The sequence below is a fragment of the Anas acuta genome, chromosome 1 (assembly GCF_963932015.1).
Source record: "Anas acuta chromosome 1, bAnaAcu1.1, whole genome shotgun sequence".
Lineage (NCBI taxonomy): Eukaryota > Metazoa > Chordata > Aves > Anseriformes > Anatidae > Anas > Anas acuta.
The window spans coordinates 161,902,792-161,921,136 of record NC_088979.1 but is presented as its reverse complement, the minus strand read 5'-3'; the positions used below and the strand labels follow the sequence as shown (position 1 = coordinate 161,921,136).

The window sequence follows — 18,345 nt, the reverse complement described above, 5'->3', positions numbered from 1 at the left end:
AGGTTGAAACTATGCCACATCCACATAGTGCTTAAATGAATGTTGAATTGTGTGAGTATAGATAAAAGTCACTCAGAAATGTGTCCTCTTTTCCTTCCCAGCTTCAAGATTGCCTCACCTGAACATTGTAGAACCATTATCTGCCACAAATAACCAGGCCGTACTATAGAGAAAATTGTTTTGGACTCAGAACTGTTTAATAGTAGCATTAGTATGTAGCTTTTATTCTTTTATATATGGAGCATATGTATAATAGTGGACTGTTCTTTCTTTTATTATTATTATTTTTAATTGCATTAAACAACATCCTGCAGGGCTGTTCTAGGTAGATACTTCCAGTAAGATCTGCATGAAGGCAATGTGTAGTGTAAATTTCTGTACTTTAAATTTGATGTTTACCGGTATCATTAATAATGATGTCAAAATATGAATACATTTTCATGTTAAAGTGTGAAATTATTCCATCTGGTTTAGCAACATTTTATATCCAGTAAACAAACCCAACCCTTTTGTCAGGATGATTTCTGAAGGAGGGGCACCCAAAGAACATTAAGGCTTTTCATCTGCCTAATGCTCTACCAACGCTGTGATTAATCTTGGGCTTGTCCACACAGGGAAATTACTCTTGAATAAGGAGGTGTAAGAGTTTTAAATACTACAATGATTCCAGGACAGCTCTCTATTTGTACTTCCTTATTTTGTATTGAGAATGCTCATGCATGGGGCGGTCATTGGAAAGCAATTGTTTCAGACTGACTAGTCTATGTTATTATACCGTGTAGACACGCATTTAAGACTTGTTTTCTTATCTGCTGACTTTTCTAAGTTTTTCTCCTTCAAGCTGATGGTAAGTTTACAGTGGGAAAGGAAAACTCAATTTGATCTTTCTCGCTTTTCAGGATATCTCAGAGGATATGCAACATATTCTAGCTAAAGGACTTTAATGTCATGGCTATATCACCTCATTGCTTGTCATTTTAGTGCATTCATTTACTCTTCTTCGGGATGTAAACCATGCATACCAGGGTTTTCCTTACAATGCTATGTGAGATGAGGGAACGTGGATGACAAGAGGTTATAATATGCCCTATATTATGTACTTGTTATGGTGTACACTCATGTAATTCTTGCTGGTGGCCTTAGATGATCTTCTCATAGGGAAGACTTCTCCATATACCCTGGAAAATCAGGTGTACTCGTTCCCCAGCTGGGGCTCTCAGCCTGGTGGGAGGAAGATTTATCAGGCTGCTCCTGAAATCAGATTTGGCATACACTGCAAATGCCTGAGTCTCCTGTTTGAATGCATTGTTTTAGTGAGAAGCTCTGTGCACTAAGCATGTCGGACTTCTCTGATGTCACTTAGCATCAGACAAAACCAGATTTATCCTAGCAAAGCTAAGTCATGAGTTCTTGGAAATATATTGGAATTAATCTTGTTTACCTCTCAAAAGGGGAATGAAAACAGAACTCTGATGGGTACTTAGCAACCTAGTTCCTCTTTTGTTTTGCCTGGCTTTGGGAGAAAGCAATTTCACCCAGTGGAACACTAAGAATTTACATAATCTTTGCTGTTTTGTTCAAAAGGGTCTTTCCTTCCAGCTTTCTGTGGTTATAATGCTGTTAGCTTCCTTACATAGTACCTTTGTTCTGGTTTGGATGGATTTCCTGGTATTTAATGATTTTATTTTTTTTAAATTCGTAAGGACCACAATATAGCACATAAGTAGGAAACTTTTCAAGTATATAGACAATTCCAAGTGATGCTGTAGCAGTGTCAGTAGATATTACTATGAAGGCAGGTTTTATGGAGGAGAACATGGAGTGGTAGTAAATGGATAGAAAGAACAATGAAAATGTCTGAAGGCTGGCTGAGCATTCTCACACGCAATCCTATTTCCTCCCCCTCGTGGTGGTAATGTTCACTCATTACTTTGCTGCCTGACTTTTCTGTAACAGTTATGGCTGTAAATTAAACACTGGAAAACAGCCTTGCCTCACAGTGTGTTTGGCTTGCAGTCTTTTTAGTATGGCTGGATGGGGGAAAAAAGTGCTGAAACTGCAGCAAGTCTGTCTGTATGGATTCTAGTAAGATAGCAGTTGCTGGGACTTGTTTGCAAATGATTCATACCACTGAGTTGCTTAAAACTATCCAAAGGTAAATCCCTTGATTTTTATCAGTTGTGGCCTCTGCTGGTCCCTGTTTATGACAGCAAAAATACGATGAGCTAGAGCAGTGTAACATATGTTCAAATTTGCTTTGGATTTTTTTCCCTCAAACTAGAGTTGCTGTTAGGGCCTTTCATGGTACGTAGTTTTAGTTGTTTATTTTTTTTTGCTTGACCTTTTCTCCCTTTTATTGGGGTTTGTTCAGCTTTGTGGTTTACTAACAGCAAATTGTATTGCAAGCAACACATTTCTTTGCTCTATGATTACATTCCATTCTAAAATTACTAATCATAATGCTACAATGATGTGTATTCTGTCTTTTCCTTAAGCCTTGCCTTAACTAAAAGCATGGTGCAAGCAAGAACAGGAAAGAGTTAGAAAACGGTCCTTGAAGGCTGAGGTTAGACCACTGTTAAGGTTTTATGTTTGAAGAGGCATTGAAAGAGAGGATGCTGAAGATTGCAAAATGATCTGTGCATAATTAACCATGGCTCTCTCTAACCATAAGGGTTTTTTGAAATCCTGTAGTGGAATGCCTTTTGACTGACTTCCTCTCTTCAGCTTGTTCCATGCTTGATTAGTACTGTTAATGTATCTATCTCACTTCCTTCATTTGTTTCCTCCTTCTCAGACATGAGGATCTTTAATTGCAGTCTTTATTAAAAAAAAAAAAAATAAAAATCCAAGAGCTCGCCTGAATGTGTGCTAATATAAGGCTTTTCAAAGGCATCTAGATAAATAGGGGGAAAAAATCTTGTTACTGTGGGATAACAGTAACAGTAGATATACCATAATATGTAATATGCTGTTGGCAAAGACACACAAGGTTTCCTAAATTACTGCTATAGCATCTCCTTTTTGTCCTCAGCAGTGTTAGCATTGGTAATGTCACTACAAGGGCCAGACACTTAAAGATACATAAGTGCCTCATTCCAAACTGAATTTTAGCATTTGGGTCTTGTGAACAGGTGTTTTGCAGAAAATATAAAAGATTGCTTTGAGAAGGAAAAAGTTCTTAACAGCTGAGTTCTATTGATTGATGCTTCTGTCTGAAAGTGTTTGTTGTGGTCTCTTCTCTCTTTCTTCAGCCCCTGAGCGTCTTTGATGTCCAGTTTCTGAATGCAGTTGGAGACCTGTTGGACCTCATTCCTGCATTATTTGAGTATTCTACGAGGAGCGGACAATGCAATGTGGATGCAGGAGGCCATGGGAAATACCAGTGGGATATGGGTCACTGCTCTGCACTCATCAAGGTGAGCACTAAGAAATTCAGCTCCAGCGATTGTGTTGATTCAAAATGCCATGAGTCTGTGTTTCTGTAGTCTTCACTGTTCATATTGCATGTGCCTGAAGAGACCCTTGTTGATCAAGGCACTTTTATGTAGTTACCATTTGTACCTCCATGGCATTCTGGGTCCAGTTTTGGTCACTGGTGTTTGGAGGGAGGGGAAACAACAAAAATAAAAACCACAGAGAATGACAGTGAAAAAGCTATTAGAATTACTGGGGAATGGGAAGCTACTGTGGAGAGGAAACTGGATGAGAGTAACTTATTTCATCTTGCCAAGTGAAGGTCAGAAGGGGATACCATGAATGTTTACAAATACCCTGGGAATGTAAGTAGGGAAAAGGTTACTTTGTGCTGGCATAAGAACAAATGGGAGTGTGAGGCTCGTGGATGGTGGATGAACACAGTCCAGAAATTAGAGAAAGTTTTCTTAGTGTTAGCAGTGATATTCTGTATTAGCTTTCCAATGGGGGTAATGACAGGAAGAAAACTCTTTTAAAATCTAAGGTTCTAATACATCATGGCTGCAATTAATTTTTTCTACTAAAATTGTCAAACATGTAGTCAGTGTATGGAGATTCAAGTATTCCAGAACAACAATGTTTATCTTCAGCTGAGATACCTTCATTCAATATTTGACTGTAACAAAATGTTTGAGGTGGCAATAAGTCTTAGAAACAGGGAAATGCTTTGAGAAGACATACTATCGATATGTATCTTTTCAAAATACATACCTACTTGCATTTGCTTCTGTGCTTTAAAGTTTCCCAAAGGTGTTTTCACAGAAAGAGCATGTTCTAAGTTAATGTTTGGTATGTTTGTAGAGATATGATTTGAGTGCATAAATACCAACATTTAAGAGGAAGAGGGAAACCAGACATGTCTTGGTACACGGGTGCTCCAAAAAAAAAAACCCTAAACTGTTTCATTTTGAACAATGACAATGATTTGAAAGCAACACATTGGCAAGAACTATCTCCAAAGGTTTCAAAAATTCAGTACACAATTAAAAAAGTTCAGTACACAATTAAAAAGCACAAGAATCTGCTCCTTCTTGAACAATGCAGTTAGACTGCTTAAAACAAATTGTTCTCCTGGTTTCTGTCAAGTACAAAACATGCAGAGTATGGTAGGGCCTGAAATGGTTCATCATTATGCTTCTGTTTTCCAGGTTCTACCTGGATATGAGAACATATATTTTGCCCATTCCAGCTGGTTTACATATGCAGCCACGCTGAGGATATACAAGCATTGGAATTTCAATATAGTTGACCCATACACTAGGACTGGCCGTGTCTCATTCAGCAGTTACCCAGGTAAGGTCTCCTCCCCCCCCAAAAAAAAGAAAAGGTATTCAAGATGACATGGACTGTCTTTGGCTTGCAGATATCTTGCCTGTAAAAAGGTCTATACCTCAACAAGCATTGGGTTCAATGTACCTTAATCCTTTTAGCCATGGGGAGGACAAAATGCCTTGTTCAGTTTTCTGGCCTAAACATCTCATGGTGGTGTTTTTTTTTGTTTGTATGTTTGTGTTTTTTTTTCTGTTGGCTAATCACATCTAGTGCTCAGAGTAGTACTAGTTAAATATTCTACTACCTCTCACGCAAACACGCTGCTTTGAGTTCTGCTTTGTGTCGTGCACAGCCATCTCAACTATTGAACTTAGTACCTTGCTGACAGCATTCACATGTTTGGTAATAACGAGGTTTTGAACACTTGTGTTTAGTACCGCGGTATGACTTCTGCTGTAATAGCATTACTAGACACTATCAAACACTAGCCATTTGAAATTATAGAGACCATTTGATGTTGGGTTAGCAAACTTTCCCCCCCCCCCCCCCCTCTTGCTGCTTCTCTAGAAACTGGCAAAGGGAGGTATTTTTAATGCGTATTTTACATGTCAGAAATATATCCAGCCAGAGTATTTAAAATTACCCATGGGAAGATGAGGCAGCATGTAGTGTTCTCAAGTTTCCTGGAAGAATATTAGAAATTATTGGTACTTAACATTTCAGTGGTGAAATATGTACTCTTGCTGTTTTTGTTATTTTTTTTAATTTTTTTTTAATAACTAACAAACAGCTCAAATTAGCACCAAGAAATGTGATCATGAAAAAACAAAGCAAATTTAAGATTGTTTGGAGGAGTTAGCACTGCATACATTTTTAAAGGTGGAATTTCAAATTAAAAAATGGCCAAACACTCAAATCTGCAACTTTTTAAAGTGAAATATGTGCTGTAGAAGATCATTTGATTCTGATGAAATTGTGTTGACTGATGATTGCAAAATGTGCTTTGATTTATTACTGTGCTTGTCTTACTACAAAGGCAGGGGTCTTTTTTGGCTTGGACTCCTGAAACTGTTCAATAAAGCAATTGCGTTCATTTCACATTGAAAGCAATCTTTTTTTTTTTCTTTTATTGTGGATTTCTGACCCAGTAACCCTCAGGAACACAATTTTCCTGGGATTTTTGCTTTAGGGAACGAGTCAGAGTTATTTTGGCAAATGCCTGTAAAGTGTACAGCCTTTCAGGAGCACGGGTTTTCTCTGAGGAATTTGACTTTCTTGTCAGAAGGAATTTTGCCAAGCCTGTATAACCTGGTAGAAAGTGAAGGCTTTTGTCTGAGCTCTGTTCATCACGTGAATGTACAGAAGGTCATTCTGGATCTTGTATCTCACGAAAAAATACTGTTGAAGATAGTATTGTCCTTTAGGAGAATGTGGCTATGTTTCCCAACTGTTGCATGCTGTATTGTGCTGCAGATGCAAACTTGGGATCAGGATCTGCCACACAGAGTGACTTTTATTATTATCATTAATGCTACTGCTCTGTTGTTTTGTTTTTTTTTTTGGAGGGTGTATATGCAGGTATCTTTGGGTTGTTCCTTTTGTGGAGTCTTTATATAGAGAGAAATACGTATCATCTGCTTTGACAAGACTGATAAAGCACACTGTATGAGAGGGTACCTGAAAACCAGCTGTGCTAAATGCTTGGGGTCTGCCTGCTAGTGCACAAAATCCCAGTGCATTTCCCTGAGATTGGTGTCTGCACTTTTAAAAGACACTGACTTTAAAAGTCTGGAACTTTTAAGAGAGGGCTTATTTTAAAGCTTGCTTGTCCTAAGTACTCTGATGCAGTGATGTGGTAAGGTTTCATTCTACCAACAAAATTCAGTGAGAACTGTTGCAAAACTTACTTCCCATGGCTACAGTGGAGTTTGAGAGACCTGTGGTATGTCAAGTGTGCTCACTGGCCACTTAATTACAGGGTAGTATCGCAAGCACTAGGCAAGTGTGACCCATTGACTACAGCAGATTACATTAGCTGTAATGTAGCTCACAAACTTGCAGTTTTCCAGATGAGCAAACACAAAATCAACTGGTCTGGTAATGATCTCAGGGCATCCCACAGGAAGGAGGGAACTACCAGAAAACTCTGCTCCATGTTGTGATGAGATGAAGCCCTAAATTTTCAGGGCATCTGACCGTGAAATCCACAAGTCCTGCCCATGGCTCAACTTGACAACTGTAACTTCTCTCTGCATGTGAGTTCCCACTCCTGTTCTCTGTCCTGACAGGTACCTCCTGGGACATTCTTACTGGTTCTTAGTAAGATCCCCTGAACAGGAGGGATCCACATGATCCTAACGTACATAGAAGTATTGACTTTTGGAGGAAACAAAGCATTAAGAAGGAGGTTTCCTTCCAGGCCTTCAGTGGCACTTAACTGAATAATTCATAGCTTTCTTTGTCCAGTAGACTGGTTATGAAGTAAAACTTAATCTGTCCAAAAGCTGTGTCAGAAATGTTTCAAGGAAACACTTGTCTTCTGAAAACGAATGTGCCGACTCCCTGATTTCTCCTTAGATCAGAGTAAAGTTGTCCAGATTATTTATTTACTGAATTTCAAAATACAGCTAAAATTGTGAAATTAAACTGCAAAAAAGAGTATTTGTTACATCTTGGGTTAAAGGATCTAAGTCTACTGGCTAGTCGTGATGTACACCAGCATATGCATTATGATACAGCTAGAGGGCCTTGCACTTCCTTGCTTTTGCTGAGGCTCAGCAAGCAGAGGATGATCTGGAACTGCAGAGTCCATTCCTGTTTCCTCAGCAATTTCCAATATTCTTGCCAGCATGCTTAAATACTACTGCTGCAGTTTCTTTCAAGTTTCCTCCTTTCTGCTTTCTCCCTTTCAGACCCACAGTAGCACTGCAGGGGTACTTGCAAGGGGAATGAATGAGAGCAGTAATCTCTGCTCTTGCAGAATGATTTAACCACCTACGCTCGTTTCCACACTAATCCTAATCCTCACTTGAACCCTGCTCATCATTTCAGCTTTCTCTCCTGTTGAAAGCATCTGTGCAGAGCTGTATGCAGAACATCTCCGTGAACCTCTGGAAAGGAAGAGTGGCTCTGAGCTGAATGCTTGGACACCTCTGGTGTCTTGTTCAGACTGAGCATAAGTACTTAATGTTGCTGGTGAGTTTTGCAGAGCAGTGAACTTAAATGCAAAGGCCAAGTAACATTTGCTAACAACTGTTGAGTGAAGCTCTGCTCATTTGGAGGGATAAGAACTATGATGACAGAGACTAGGTAGGTGTTGTTTTTGCAGGACATGTCTAGTAAAAAACAAAACAAAACAAAAACAAACAAAAACAAAACAGATAAGGCCAAACAAAAATTCCCCTGGCTGTGCAGTCACTGTTTGACACTGCCCCACTGAGTCATTTCCAGATATTAGCCCTATTAGCTGATGAAATTTCCCTGTTTTCCTTGGACAGCAGGGAGAAGATTGCAGTTTCCAAGATCCCCATCCACTTGGGTGGAGCTTTTTTGAAGAGTTAGTTTTGAACCCCATTTAAAAAAGGGAATCTACCATTTGGACCCAGGCACAGTAGTTTGGGTAGTGACCTGCTTTCTCTAGGTGAGCTACAGTCTTGTTAAATATGTTGTATTCTGGTTTTAGGTCCTTATTCAGGGGAATAGCACATTCTCCACTGGCACCAGCATGCTTATGGGTTTTGCCACATTTCTTGCTTCCTCCAACATCTGTCTAAAACCTGAGGGCGAGCAGAGGAAAAGCATCTGATGCACTTTATGACTCTGGTATCTCATCTCCATTGTGGGGTGTACCTTTGCCTAGTACCTAGGAGAGATCTGCAGGTGAAAGGAAGGCAGCTGGCAGGAGATAAATCATGGTATGAAAAGCATCTGCTGGTGGGATTAAGAAAGCTAATCCAGAGAAGACATCTCCCTTCCTATTGTTAAGTGTGTTTGTAGCCCAGAGCATTGAGCATCTTAGGCTGGAGCTACTCTCATCCATGTGAGGTGATTGCTAGGGCTCTTGTCCCTGACTTCCAGACTATGACACTGCATCTTTCTGACACTGAATGAACACAAGGACCAGTTAAAATTCCAGAAAAGTTGATTCCATCTGGTTGAGAAAGCAGCAACTACCTCTTTAGGAACAATAGCTGTCAGGAGCACATCTCTGTTCCATGTCCCTCCCATTCTCGTACTATTCAGTGTGATGACTCCCCAGAGAACACTATGGCTCAGATTTAAAAAAAAAAAAAGAAAAAATCAACCAAGCAAACCAAAACATTAATAGTGGTGTGAATGAAGTTCCAGAATCTGGAAACTTCAGTTTTCCAGTGGTGTTTGGAAACAGAATCTAAATGGCTCAGACCCTGAAGATGCAGTCAGAAGTGCTTTTATTTCTTTCTTTTTATAGGAAGAGTCAGGTTCGTTGAAAGGGGAGGAAGAAAAAACACAGAACAACAAGATTGAGAGTAGTTGATAAAAATGGGAAATGGGTTTACAGAGGAAAATATGTCACTGTTATCTCTCTGTACAGTTTACCTAAAAGGCAATTTCAATTATAGCAGATTCTCATACATAGTGGAAAAATGAGGATAACACAAGAAGACATCAAATATCTGCTACTATCTCTAGGCTTCATCTGGGTTTTATTTTTGTGGATGCTTTTGTCCTTGGTAAACCTGTCATATGTATTTAACTTCATTTTGTCTCAAGGGTGCCTGTACCTTAAGTCATAATGACATATGTTGTCTCTGGATAACTGAGCTAATAATGGTGTATCATGGAGGGCACACTGTATTATAAAAGTACTGCGGGATGAAACTTGGTAAATACTGAGTCCTGGAAAGAAATCCACTTGTTTTCAGCTCATCTTAGCTTTGCAAATTATTTGAACTACAGAACTCATTCGACTTAATTATTTGAGTTGCCACTTACTTTGAGTCGAGTTTTATCTCAGCTTAAGTTGATTTAAAAAGGAGACAAAGCTACTCAGTTTATTTTGAAGTAGGTCACTTTGTACTGGTATCCACGTAGGAATTAGTGCTCAGTTCAAACCACAGTTGTTTAACAGTTTCTTTTTTGGTCTCTGGACAAGCACTCATCTTGCTGTGCAGCAGCTTATCTCAGGAGTAGTCAGCGTCGTGGTATAAAACAGGCTGACAGAGCCAAGTTTAGAGTGTTTCCCTTCTTGTCTGTATTTACTTGAAAGAATTCTGCTACGGATACTCTTTATTTATTGCCACTCTCATTCTGTTTTTGAGAGTGAAGTAGTAGGACCCACAAGCTGTCAGGGTGCTCTGCCTGTTCTATACGGACATATCATTAGAGAACAGGTACCTGCAAAGTGTATTTCCTGGATCTGATTTGAGATTTGGGGATTTTAAAGAAATCTTGCTGAAATTGAGCCTTTAAACATTAATTTTGCTAGAAGAAGGTCTGCCTTTTTGATGAGGCAGGACTGGATTGTCTTTCTGGTTATCATAGGTTGCTGACCTCACTCTGTTTGCAAAGTGTATTAACAAGGCTTGCTGTACAAGATGTTGTAGTGGGACACAACTATTAAGGTATTACACAAAGAAGATTTTAGTATTGTGTACTCTTTAAAGAGTGGTGCCATTAAAAACTTATTGACAAGAGACCACATTCTGGATAACTTCTCGACTGGTAGCTCAGTTAACAACTTTTCTTCCCCAGCCTGGAGACTGCCAGCCCCGTATCCTCTGGAGAATCTCAAAGTCAAGTTATTTCTGCTTTGTAAATAGTTGCCAAGCTATCCATGGCATTATAGCTGACCTTTGCAGTTCTGTATACCACCTCCTGACATGGGATCTGCGATTGGACCTAATGTTTCTGTTGGCATATAACCTGGAAAGGAATCCTGCTCTGAGAGTTGTGGTTGTGTTGAGTTTTGCAGGACTGTTGCATGTCACAGAGAAGAGTAGGTAGAACTTTCTCTTGTATACAGGAGTTGGCTTAAAGTTTGGGAGGTGCCCATTTCTTAGAGATGCTTTTCAGAATAGTTAGATTGGAAAAGATTAAACTAAGTAGGAAAACTTTTCTGCTTGGTTTGTTTAGTACAGAAGAGATCCTTTTTTGGGGGGGGGGGGAGAAAGGAAGGGAGAAAGAAAGGTTGATCCATTAAAAAAAAAAAAGCTGATGAAGATCTGTTTGTGGAGGTTGTATTTTTGTTCTATTTTTGTCATTTTTTTGAAGAAACATTTTTGTTATGAACAAACACTTGCTAGACCTTTATACTATGTATTCCCCAGAATAAGACATTGCTTGACATATGCAGGGGAAACTTCCAAGTGGGAAAGGTTGGGACACAAACCTGAAGCAAATACTCTAGACAAAGCAGGTTGTGTGTTGAAAACATGACAAGTGAGAAATTGTACTGGCAGGTGGGCTCAAAATACTTGCAGAAGTTACCATTTCACCTTCAATATTTTTATGGCTTTATTTAAAATGTCCAGTCACATACCCAAGCCAAGGGGATATAAATGAGTCTCGAGTTTGTTTTGTGAATACAACAAGGGTTGAGAGATAACAAATTTTTGTCTTATTGATTAAGGCTTTCTAGTGTCCTTGGATGACTTTTACATACTTGGCAGCGGCTTGATAATGTTGCAGACCACCAACAGTGTGTTCAACCAAACCCTCATTAAGCAAGTGGTGCCTGAATCCCTGTTTGCTTGGCAGAGGGTCCGCATTGCTAACATGATGGCAGATGGTGGCAAAGCTTGGGCAGAAACTTTCTCGAGGTGCAACTCTGGTAAGTACTGTTAAATATGAACATTAAAAGAAAGGATGTGTTCCTTCCCCTGCCCTGATACCCCTTTCCTTCCCTAGGCAGGGCATGTAACTCTTTGCTCTCATACCTAGGGACCTACAACAATCAGTACATGGTGCTGGACCTAAAGAAGGTAAAGCTGCAGAAGAGCCTTGATGAAGGCGCATTGTATATTGTTGAGCAGATCCCAACCCTTGTGGAATATTCTGATCAAACGAATGTTCTACGGAAAGGTAATAGCTCCTATAGCATTTGCTGGCCTAGGAGAGCCATCTCTTTGTGCCAGCTGACTGTGCTTTGTACCTTTGTAGCTTTCTGAATGCTATTGCTGAGGTTTGAGTTAGAAAGCCTTGTGTGAGTGTCCCAGTGGTGCTATATCAATAACACTGTCCGCTTCTCCTGTCTGCTATGGCAGAAATATGGTGAGTGTGTTTCTTAGAAGCAGGGGAGGGAATAATAGACTTCTTTCTTTCCTTTTTTTTTTTTTTTTTCCTTTGGTATTGTTTTTCCCAGTTTTAGAGACCCATGAGGAGGAAGGTGAGGTCTATTTGCAGCTGTGCTGAATAACTGTGATGCTGTAGGCTGCTTGGTGAGTGTGTTGCTGTATAAGGAGATGAGCTTTTAAACTGGAGAGAAGCTTTGCACTAGATTTAGCTCCTGAACTTTTCTGGAGTTCTGTTATCTAATAAACTTGTTCTTCAAAAGATTCCTTGATCCCCCAGCAAGACTAGCAGTAAGTTGTTGGAAAACAAACAAACAAAAACCTAGGTGAAATAAAACACCCACTGTCAGGTTATATTCACAAGTGGTTTATAGACATGTTAAGCCAGCACCCAAAAGCCTGATCTCTTTCCACAAATTTAAGCATGTGCCCCTTCCTCTAATCACGTGCTGAGGTGCTAAGTTGATGAGAATTGCTCTTTATCATCAAGATCACTGGAAGTGCGTGGAATGCCATTTTATATTGACAGCTAGGGTTGCTTCTCTTTGGATTTTTTCCTTGTGTCTGGGTGCTTGGAAGAGTCTAGCTTATTTGAGGCACTGCTGCAATGTGAATGTGGTCTTGAGATGTTTCATACCAATAACGTAGAAAGATCCCCTCTCTACCATTTATGCTTTTCTGGCACCTGTATCCATGGAAGATACGAAGCAGGCCATTGCATTTTATCTTCTAGTATTTCTGTGTGGTTCAATGGTGAAATGCCTTGGGATCCTCTGCAGCGTGTCGTGCATCGTAGTGCAGACAACCAAGCTAAAGAAGACATCTCTAGCTTTTGCACTTGAAGTAGCACAACCATGTCACAAGAGCGTGGCATCTGTGCAGGCAGGCCAGTCTTACTGGGTTCCTTTTCAGCAGTGGTTGTAGAACTGCCGTGTGGGATTCCCATAGGGCTGAGTCCATGGGGGCTTGGACACCCACTAACCGATTATTCCCTCCTAAGGGATCTTGTGACTGCTCTGTGTGGGAAAGTGGTGACATGCATTAGAAGTTCAATGATATTTTATGTTTACTGTACGGCTCTTCCCAGGTTATGTAAATGCACCTTGTGTACGTTGGATCTTGCAGCAGAAGTCACCCAGTCTCCAGAAGCTTAAATGTTTAACAGCACTCAGGGTGGGCTGAGCTCTGCAGAAGTGCTGCCTTTGAGACCTCAGCTGCTAAAAGCCAGCACTGGTTCTCTGAGCACCAGTCTTGGATTCCTCCATGCCACCCAGGGCAGGGGCTTTGGGGGGATTTGTCTGTTCCCTGATGCTTGGAGCAGCCTGGGTGAAGGAAGCTGCCTTTCTCAAGCACAGAGCTGGCGTACAGTGTATGGAGTAGCAAACCCTGGCGCACTCTGTGATTTTCTTGTAGCTGGTGTTCAAAGATTTCTCACCACTCTGGCCTGCTCAGAGAGAGCAAGCATCTATTTGCACCACAATCATTTTTCTTAATTTCTTTCAGGCATAAACCTAGGAACAGCAGAGAATGAGAATTGAGTTCTCAGGTGAACAAAGGCAGACATCGCTCTAGTAAGACCTGGATCTGGAAAACAAACAAACTTTTTTTTTTTTTTTTATATGGGTTTGCAAATGGAAAGATTTTTATGGCTTTTGTCAGCTTGTCTGTTAGGCCAGTGCAGGTGACTTCTAAAAATCAGGAATCTTTTATGTTGCCCCTTCCAGGCAAAGTTGTCAAGGAGCTTTCTGTATGTTGATGAAGAAAACTCAGGAACCCTCTAGAGGAAGTGGAGGAGGGCAGTACTGGCTCCAGCTTAGGGACAGGGCACAGGAATGGCTACAGATCAGATGTTTGCTGATGATGAGTGAGTAGCGCATCCATTTCAGTATCAAAATTACCATTTCCAATCAAAACTTGTGATCTCAGTCTCTTCCACCATGTGCTTCTCATCTTTTCCCTGCCCTTCCTCTCAGCACTGCTGGGATCCTCCCTCTGGGCAGAGGAAGGTATTGTCTCAGACAGCTATTGCTACCTTCATGTCATCCCCCTGCCCCCTTCCAACATTACATCACTTTTTACTCTTTTTTTCCTCACTGTTCACACTGCCAGACCTGACAGGCAGGTTTCAATGGCCTGTGTCAGCCCTTGGTTAAAGCCTGCCTCAGGTTGGATGCTGCACTGTCAGTGTGGGATTTGCAGTCTTGCAGGGCCTAGGACATAAAAGAGCTTTTTCTGGAAGAGAACTTCAAAGGTTCTGTTTTAGAAAATGCCAGCAGACAGGGTACTTCCACCTGTGCTGAACAGGACCCAAGCTAGTAAGGCTTCTGCTCAGGCAGCTTTCCAGTGCTGATGGTGTCTGCGTATCTGTCCTTCAGGAAGCTCGGTTTGTGTAGGTGCATCTCGCTGTCAGTGACTCCCAGCTGACTTACTTGAGCATTTTACCATCAGACTCCTCATGTCGTACTGGGCTATGTTAATAAATGGAGTGCTGCATTTACTAGAGTTGAAATAGTAAGTCTCTAAGCCAGATTTTTTCAGAAGCAACGTTCCCTGTTGACAATGGGAAGGTTCGTGCTTTGGAAGGGAGCTAAAAGTATGCTGGTCCTGGGACTAGCACATGCTGGGACTAGCTCATGGTATATAGTCTCTGCCTAAAGACTCCTTGATGCCTGCCTTGAAGAGTGTGTGTGGGGAGGTATAGATATCTAGTGTATTTCTCCTAGGGCTTGAGGTACCCAGATGGTCTCCTGGCTCTTCACAAGTTTTTTTTCTTCCTACAGTAGCCTTGTTTCAGACAGTTACATCACCTAGCCAAACTCTCTGGAGTTCTGGCTGGTAATCCTGCAGAGAAGTGCAGGATTAACACTTGCTCTTGGAAAAGTTATGATGGGTTTTTGCTCTCTTGAGGTCAATTGCTTCTTATCCCTCAAAGGCTGATGGGGAACAGATGTGCACTTGTCACTATCTCTTGTTCCATGGTTCCTGTTTGTCTATCTCCAGGACGTCTGCTGAGACCTGGGGTGTCTTTCTATCTGCTGTTTTGGGACCTTCATTATGTTATCAGTGTATATTTGTTTAGGAGACTTTATATCTTCATTTTTAATTGTCATCTGCCCTCATCGCTGCTCTGTGTGGTGTCTGTGTTTGTCCCTGGCAATTCAGCACAGTGCATGACTGCCTTGGTGAGATGGGAAGAGGGGAGAGAAGGCCTCTTGCAAGGAAGTTTGGTGGAGGGAAATGATCTTTCACTGCTCTCAGGCTCAGAGGAGTGTAACCTCTGCAGAAGGGCTGTGGCTGGTCTGTGTCCACCTCAGGCTCCTGCAAGTCTGATCTTGGCTGCTTTGCAGGATGAGTCCTCAGGGTGGAAGTCTAGGGACGGGCTGCCTGTGCACAGTCCCCAGTGGTGTTATGTAGGGTGTCAACCCCTGTCGTTCCAGTGACTGTTGCCTTATTTTGTTGCTTTCAAACCAGTTTGACCTGTTATTCCTCGAAATCTGGTTAAGGTGATGTGGTATGGGAAATGGTTTATTTTGCTTTTGTTGATATAAACAAGAGTGTTCAGCTTTTCCAAGTGACTAACAGGTTGTTTTGTGTCTCCGTCAGGTTATTGGCCTTCATACAACATCCCTTTCCACGAGAAGATTTACAATCTCAGTGGGTATGCAGAATATGTTGAGAAGTATGGCCTGGATTTTTCTTATGAGCTTGCTCCAAGAGCAAAAATCTTCCGTCGAGACCAGGGCAAAGTGACTAACTTGGAAGACATGAAGTACATCATGAGATACAACAGTAAGAAATACACTTGTATATTGTGGAGCTGATCTTAGTAAAGCAGTGGGACCTTTACTTTTTTGTTTTAGTGGGGAACTGCAGCTTTACTTACAGATCAGAGTTACATTACCCTAGGTACAGAGTATACACACAAAACAATAAATAAATAAAAAACAACACAAGATGACTCTAGCTAGGAAACAAGGCTAAAAATTGCTCTTAACAGAGAGAGACTGGGTTCCTTACAGAGTCATGTCCCTTGGGCTAGCTGTGCGACCTTTGCAAAGAGTGTCTGACACTCAAAGAGACTCTCTGAGGACTGCTGTTACCCTGCCACATGTACAACCTACAAATCTTAAAAGCCTTAAAATCCTAAGCAGCAGTCATGTCAGATCAGAGAATTTGGTGTAAAATTTCAGGTCAGTTTGGTGCTCTTCTGTTCAAGAAGGGTGATTTTTAGTAGGTAATGTTCTGCTCTGCTTTTCCCTGACAGGGTTCTCCTTAACTGGATTAAAAACAGCTTAATTAACTTCTGGCTAAGCCCGTCTTTAAGTGCAGATAGCTTTAGATGCTATATTTTGATTCCCAATTACAGGGAGCACTCTGATTACTGGGCTTGGGGTTTGGGAGGCCTCTCCCAGGGTGGGGTATTGCTGCTGTTTGGGCTGTGAGTAGCAGCATGCTCATAGATGTTGAGGCTTGTCCTTCCCCTGCTAGCTCACAGCTACTGCAGTGGGTGTTTGAAGGCTTTGCTCCTTGCCACTTATTTTAGTCCAGAAGAGGAAAAGATGGGATCTCACTGCTATACTCTCCCGCTCTCCCATCCCTTTCTCTTCCACTTTTCTCTCCTCATAAAGTTCCCACAAGCTTTTGTCATGCAGAATTACAAATGTTTGTGGTTACAGGTTGGTGGTGGTGCCCTGGGAGGCAGAAATAACTGTATGAATTTGGATTAGGAGCTTGTCTACTTAATGTCCCATCTTGAGCACTGATTTTCCAGTTAGTACCTAAGGAGGAGCATGAAAGCAGAGTGATAGACTGTTTCTGCCAGCACACTTAGCCAGCATTTAGTGGTTTGGGGACTTTGCTTCAGTAGTAGAGACTTTGGGTGAAGGGACTAATTTGATTACTTTTCTTCCCTCCCCGCCACATTTCTCCCCAGACTACCAGCGTGATCCTTACGCTGAACACAATCCTTGCAACACCATTTGCTGCAGGGAAGACTTGAATCCTTCCTTTCCAGTGCCTGCAGGCTGCTACGACTCCAAGGTAAGTAACCTTTTTCTCAATATCTGCTGAAGGTTTGCTGCAACCTGTTTGTGCTCTTCTCAAACCTGTGGCAAATTTCCCTGTCCTAGGATGGGCATGGCCAGGCCTGTCTGTTATCTCTTTTCATTGTCCCAGTGCTTGATGGGGAATGATGGCCATGGGGACTTGTGGTGTTTAGGCATTAAGTCCCAAGGCTTTCCAGCAGGAGGAATGTTAGTGAAGGTTGAAATAAGTCCTCACATCACTTGGAGGACGATGGGGAAGGTAACTGTTGTAGAGCCCCAGCCTCCTGGTAGTGGGGGCTGTGTGGGTGCCTCCCCAGAGCCCACCAGAACGTGTCTTTGTCCTCATTTTAGTTTTACCTTTTCAGAGGCCTGGCTTTCTAGTGAGTCACACTGCTCCAGGTCTCCACCTTTCTGTAAAACTGCTTCAAGCAAAGTTCCCCAAAGGTCACCTTGCTTTTTGGGTGAGAAAATCCTTAGACCCCCTGTCCTGGAGAAAGCAGCAGTTTTTTCTAGGCAGTTTGTACAGTATTTTCACTGTGAAGGGCAATACCTGAGCACACAGCTGTCCAGCCCTGACGTGCTGCTATGTTGTGCAGTGCTTTATCCCATGGGGACCAGCCTGCTGCTCCTCTGGGTGGTTCCGTTGCTCAGATGGGCCCTATGGAGGCTGCTCTGGCACTGCCAGTGCTGAGCATCTCCTCTCGGCTTGGCTCTTACGCTGCCTACCCAGACTTTTGGAGGCACTCAGACACAGGCAGGACTGTCCTGAGGGCAGACCGACTGCCTTTCTCACCCTGCATAATGCAAGGGCTAGAGGGCAGCGTGGACTCGGGCTGCCCTTCAGCACTGGCTGTTTGTGGCTGAAGATGCCTCTGTAGGGGAGGAATGCTGCCTGACCAGCATGCATTTCCCATTGCTCAGTTTCTTACCGTATTGTTATCGAATCTCCCTGAGCTGTTCCTGCCCTGGGATGGGTGCATGTCAATCATGCAACAATTTTGCCCTGAACTCCTGTCCTCTGTTACAGGTGTCAGATTTCCGCCTGGCTTCAGCGTTCACAGCCACTGCCATCAACGGCCCCCCCGTACAGGGTGGTCTCCCTGTCTTCACCTGGAGACGGTTTAACCACACACGCCACCAGGGCCTGCCTGAGTCATACAACTTCAAATTCGTCACCATGAGGCCGATCCTGTAAAATCAGCACTGATATTCCAAAATGAGATTTTATTTTTTTTGATGGAAACTTTCATTCCTGTGTGTAATAAATCCAGCTGGATGTA

General features: G+C 41.9%; 1 protein-coding gene across 1 annotated transcript in view; it reads left to right on the top strand.

The window, feature by feature from the left end:
• PLBD1 (phospholipase B domain containing 1) overlaps positions 1–18,345 on the top strand; it is a 37,219-nt gene extending 18,874 nt beyond the window's left edge. The window contains exons 5-11 of the mRNA XM_068668993.1: positions 3,255–3,419; positions 4,626–4,770; positions 11,360–11,560; positions 11,671–11,811; positions 15,624–15,809; positions 16,954–17,060; positions 18,093–18,345. Coding sequence (XP_068525094.1) covers positions 3,255–3,419; positions 4,626–4,770; positions 11,360–11,560; positions 11,671–11,811; positions 15,624–15,809; positions 16,954–17,060; positions 18,093–18,260 — 1,113 coding nt within the window. The 3' untranslated portion in view covers positions 18,261–18,345. The remainder of the gene's footprint in view (positions 1–3,254; positions 3,420–4,625; positions 4,771–11,359; positions 11,561–11,670; positions 11,812–15,623; positions 15,810–16,953; positions 17,061–18,092) is intronic.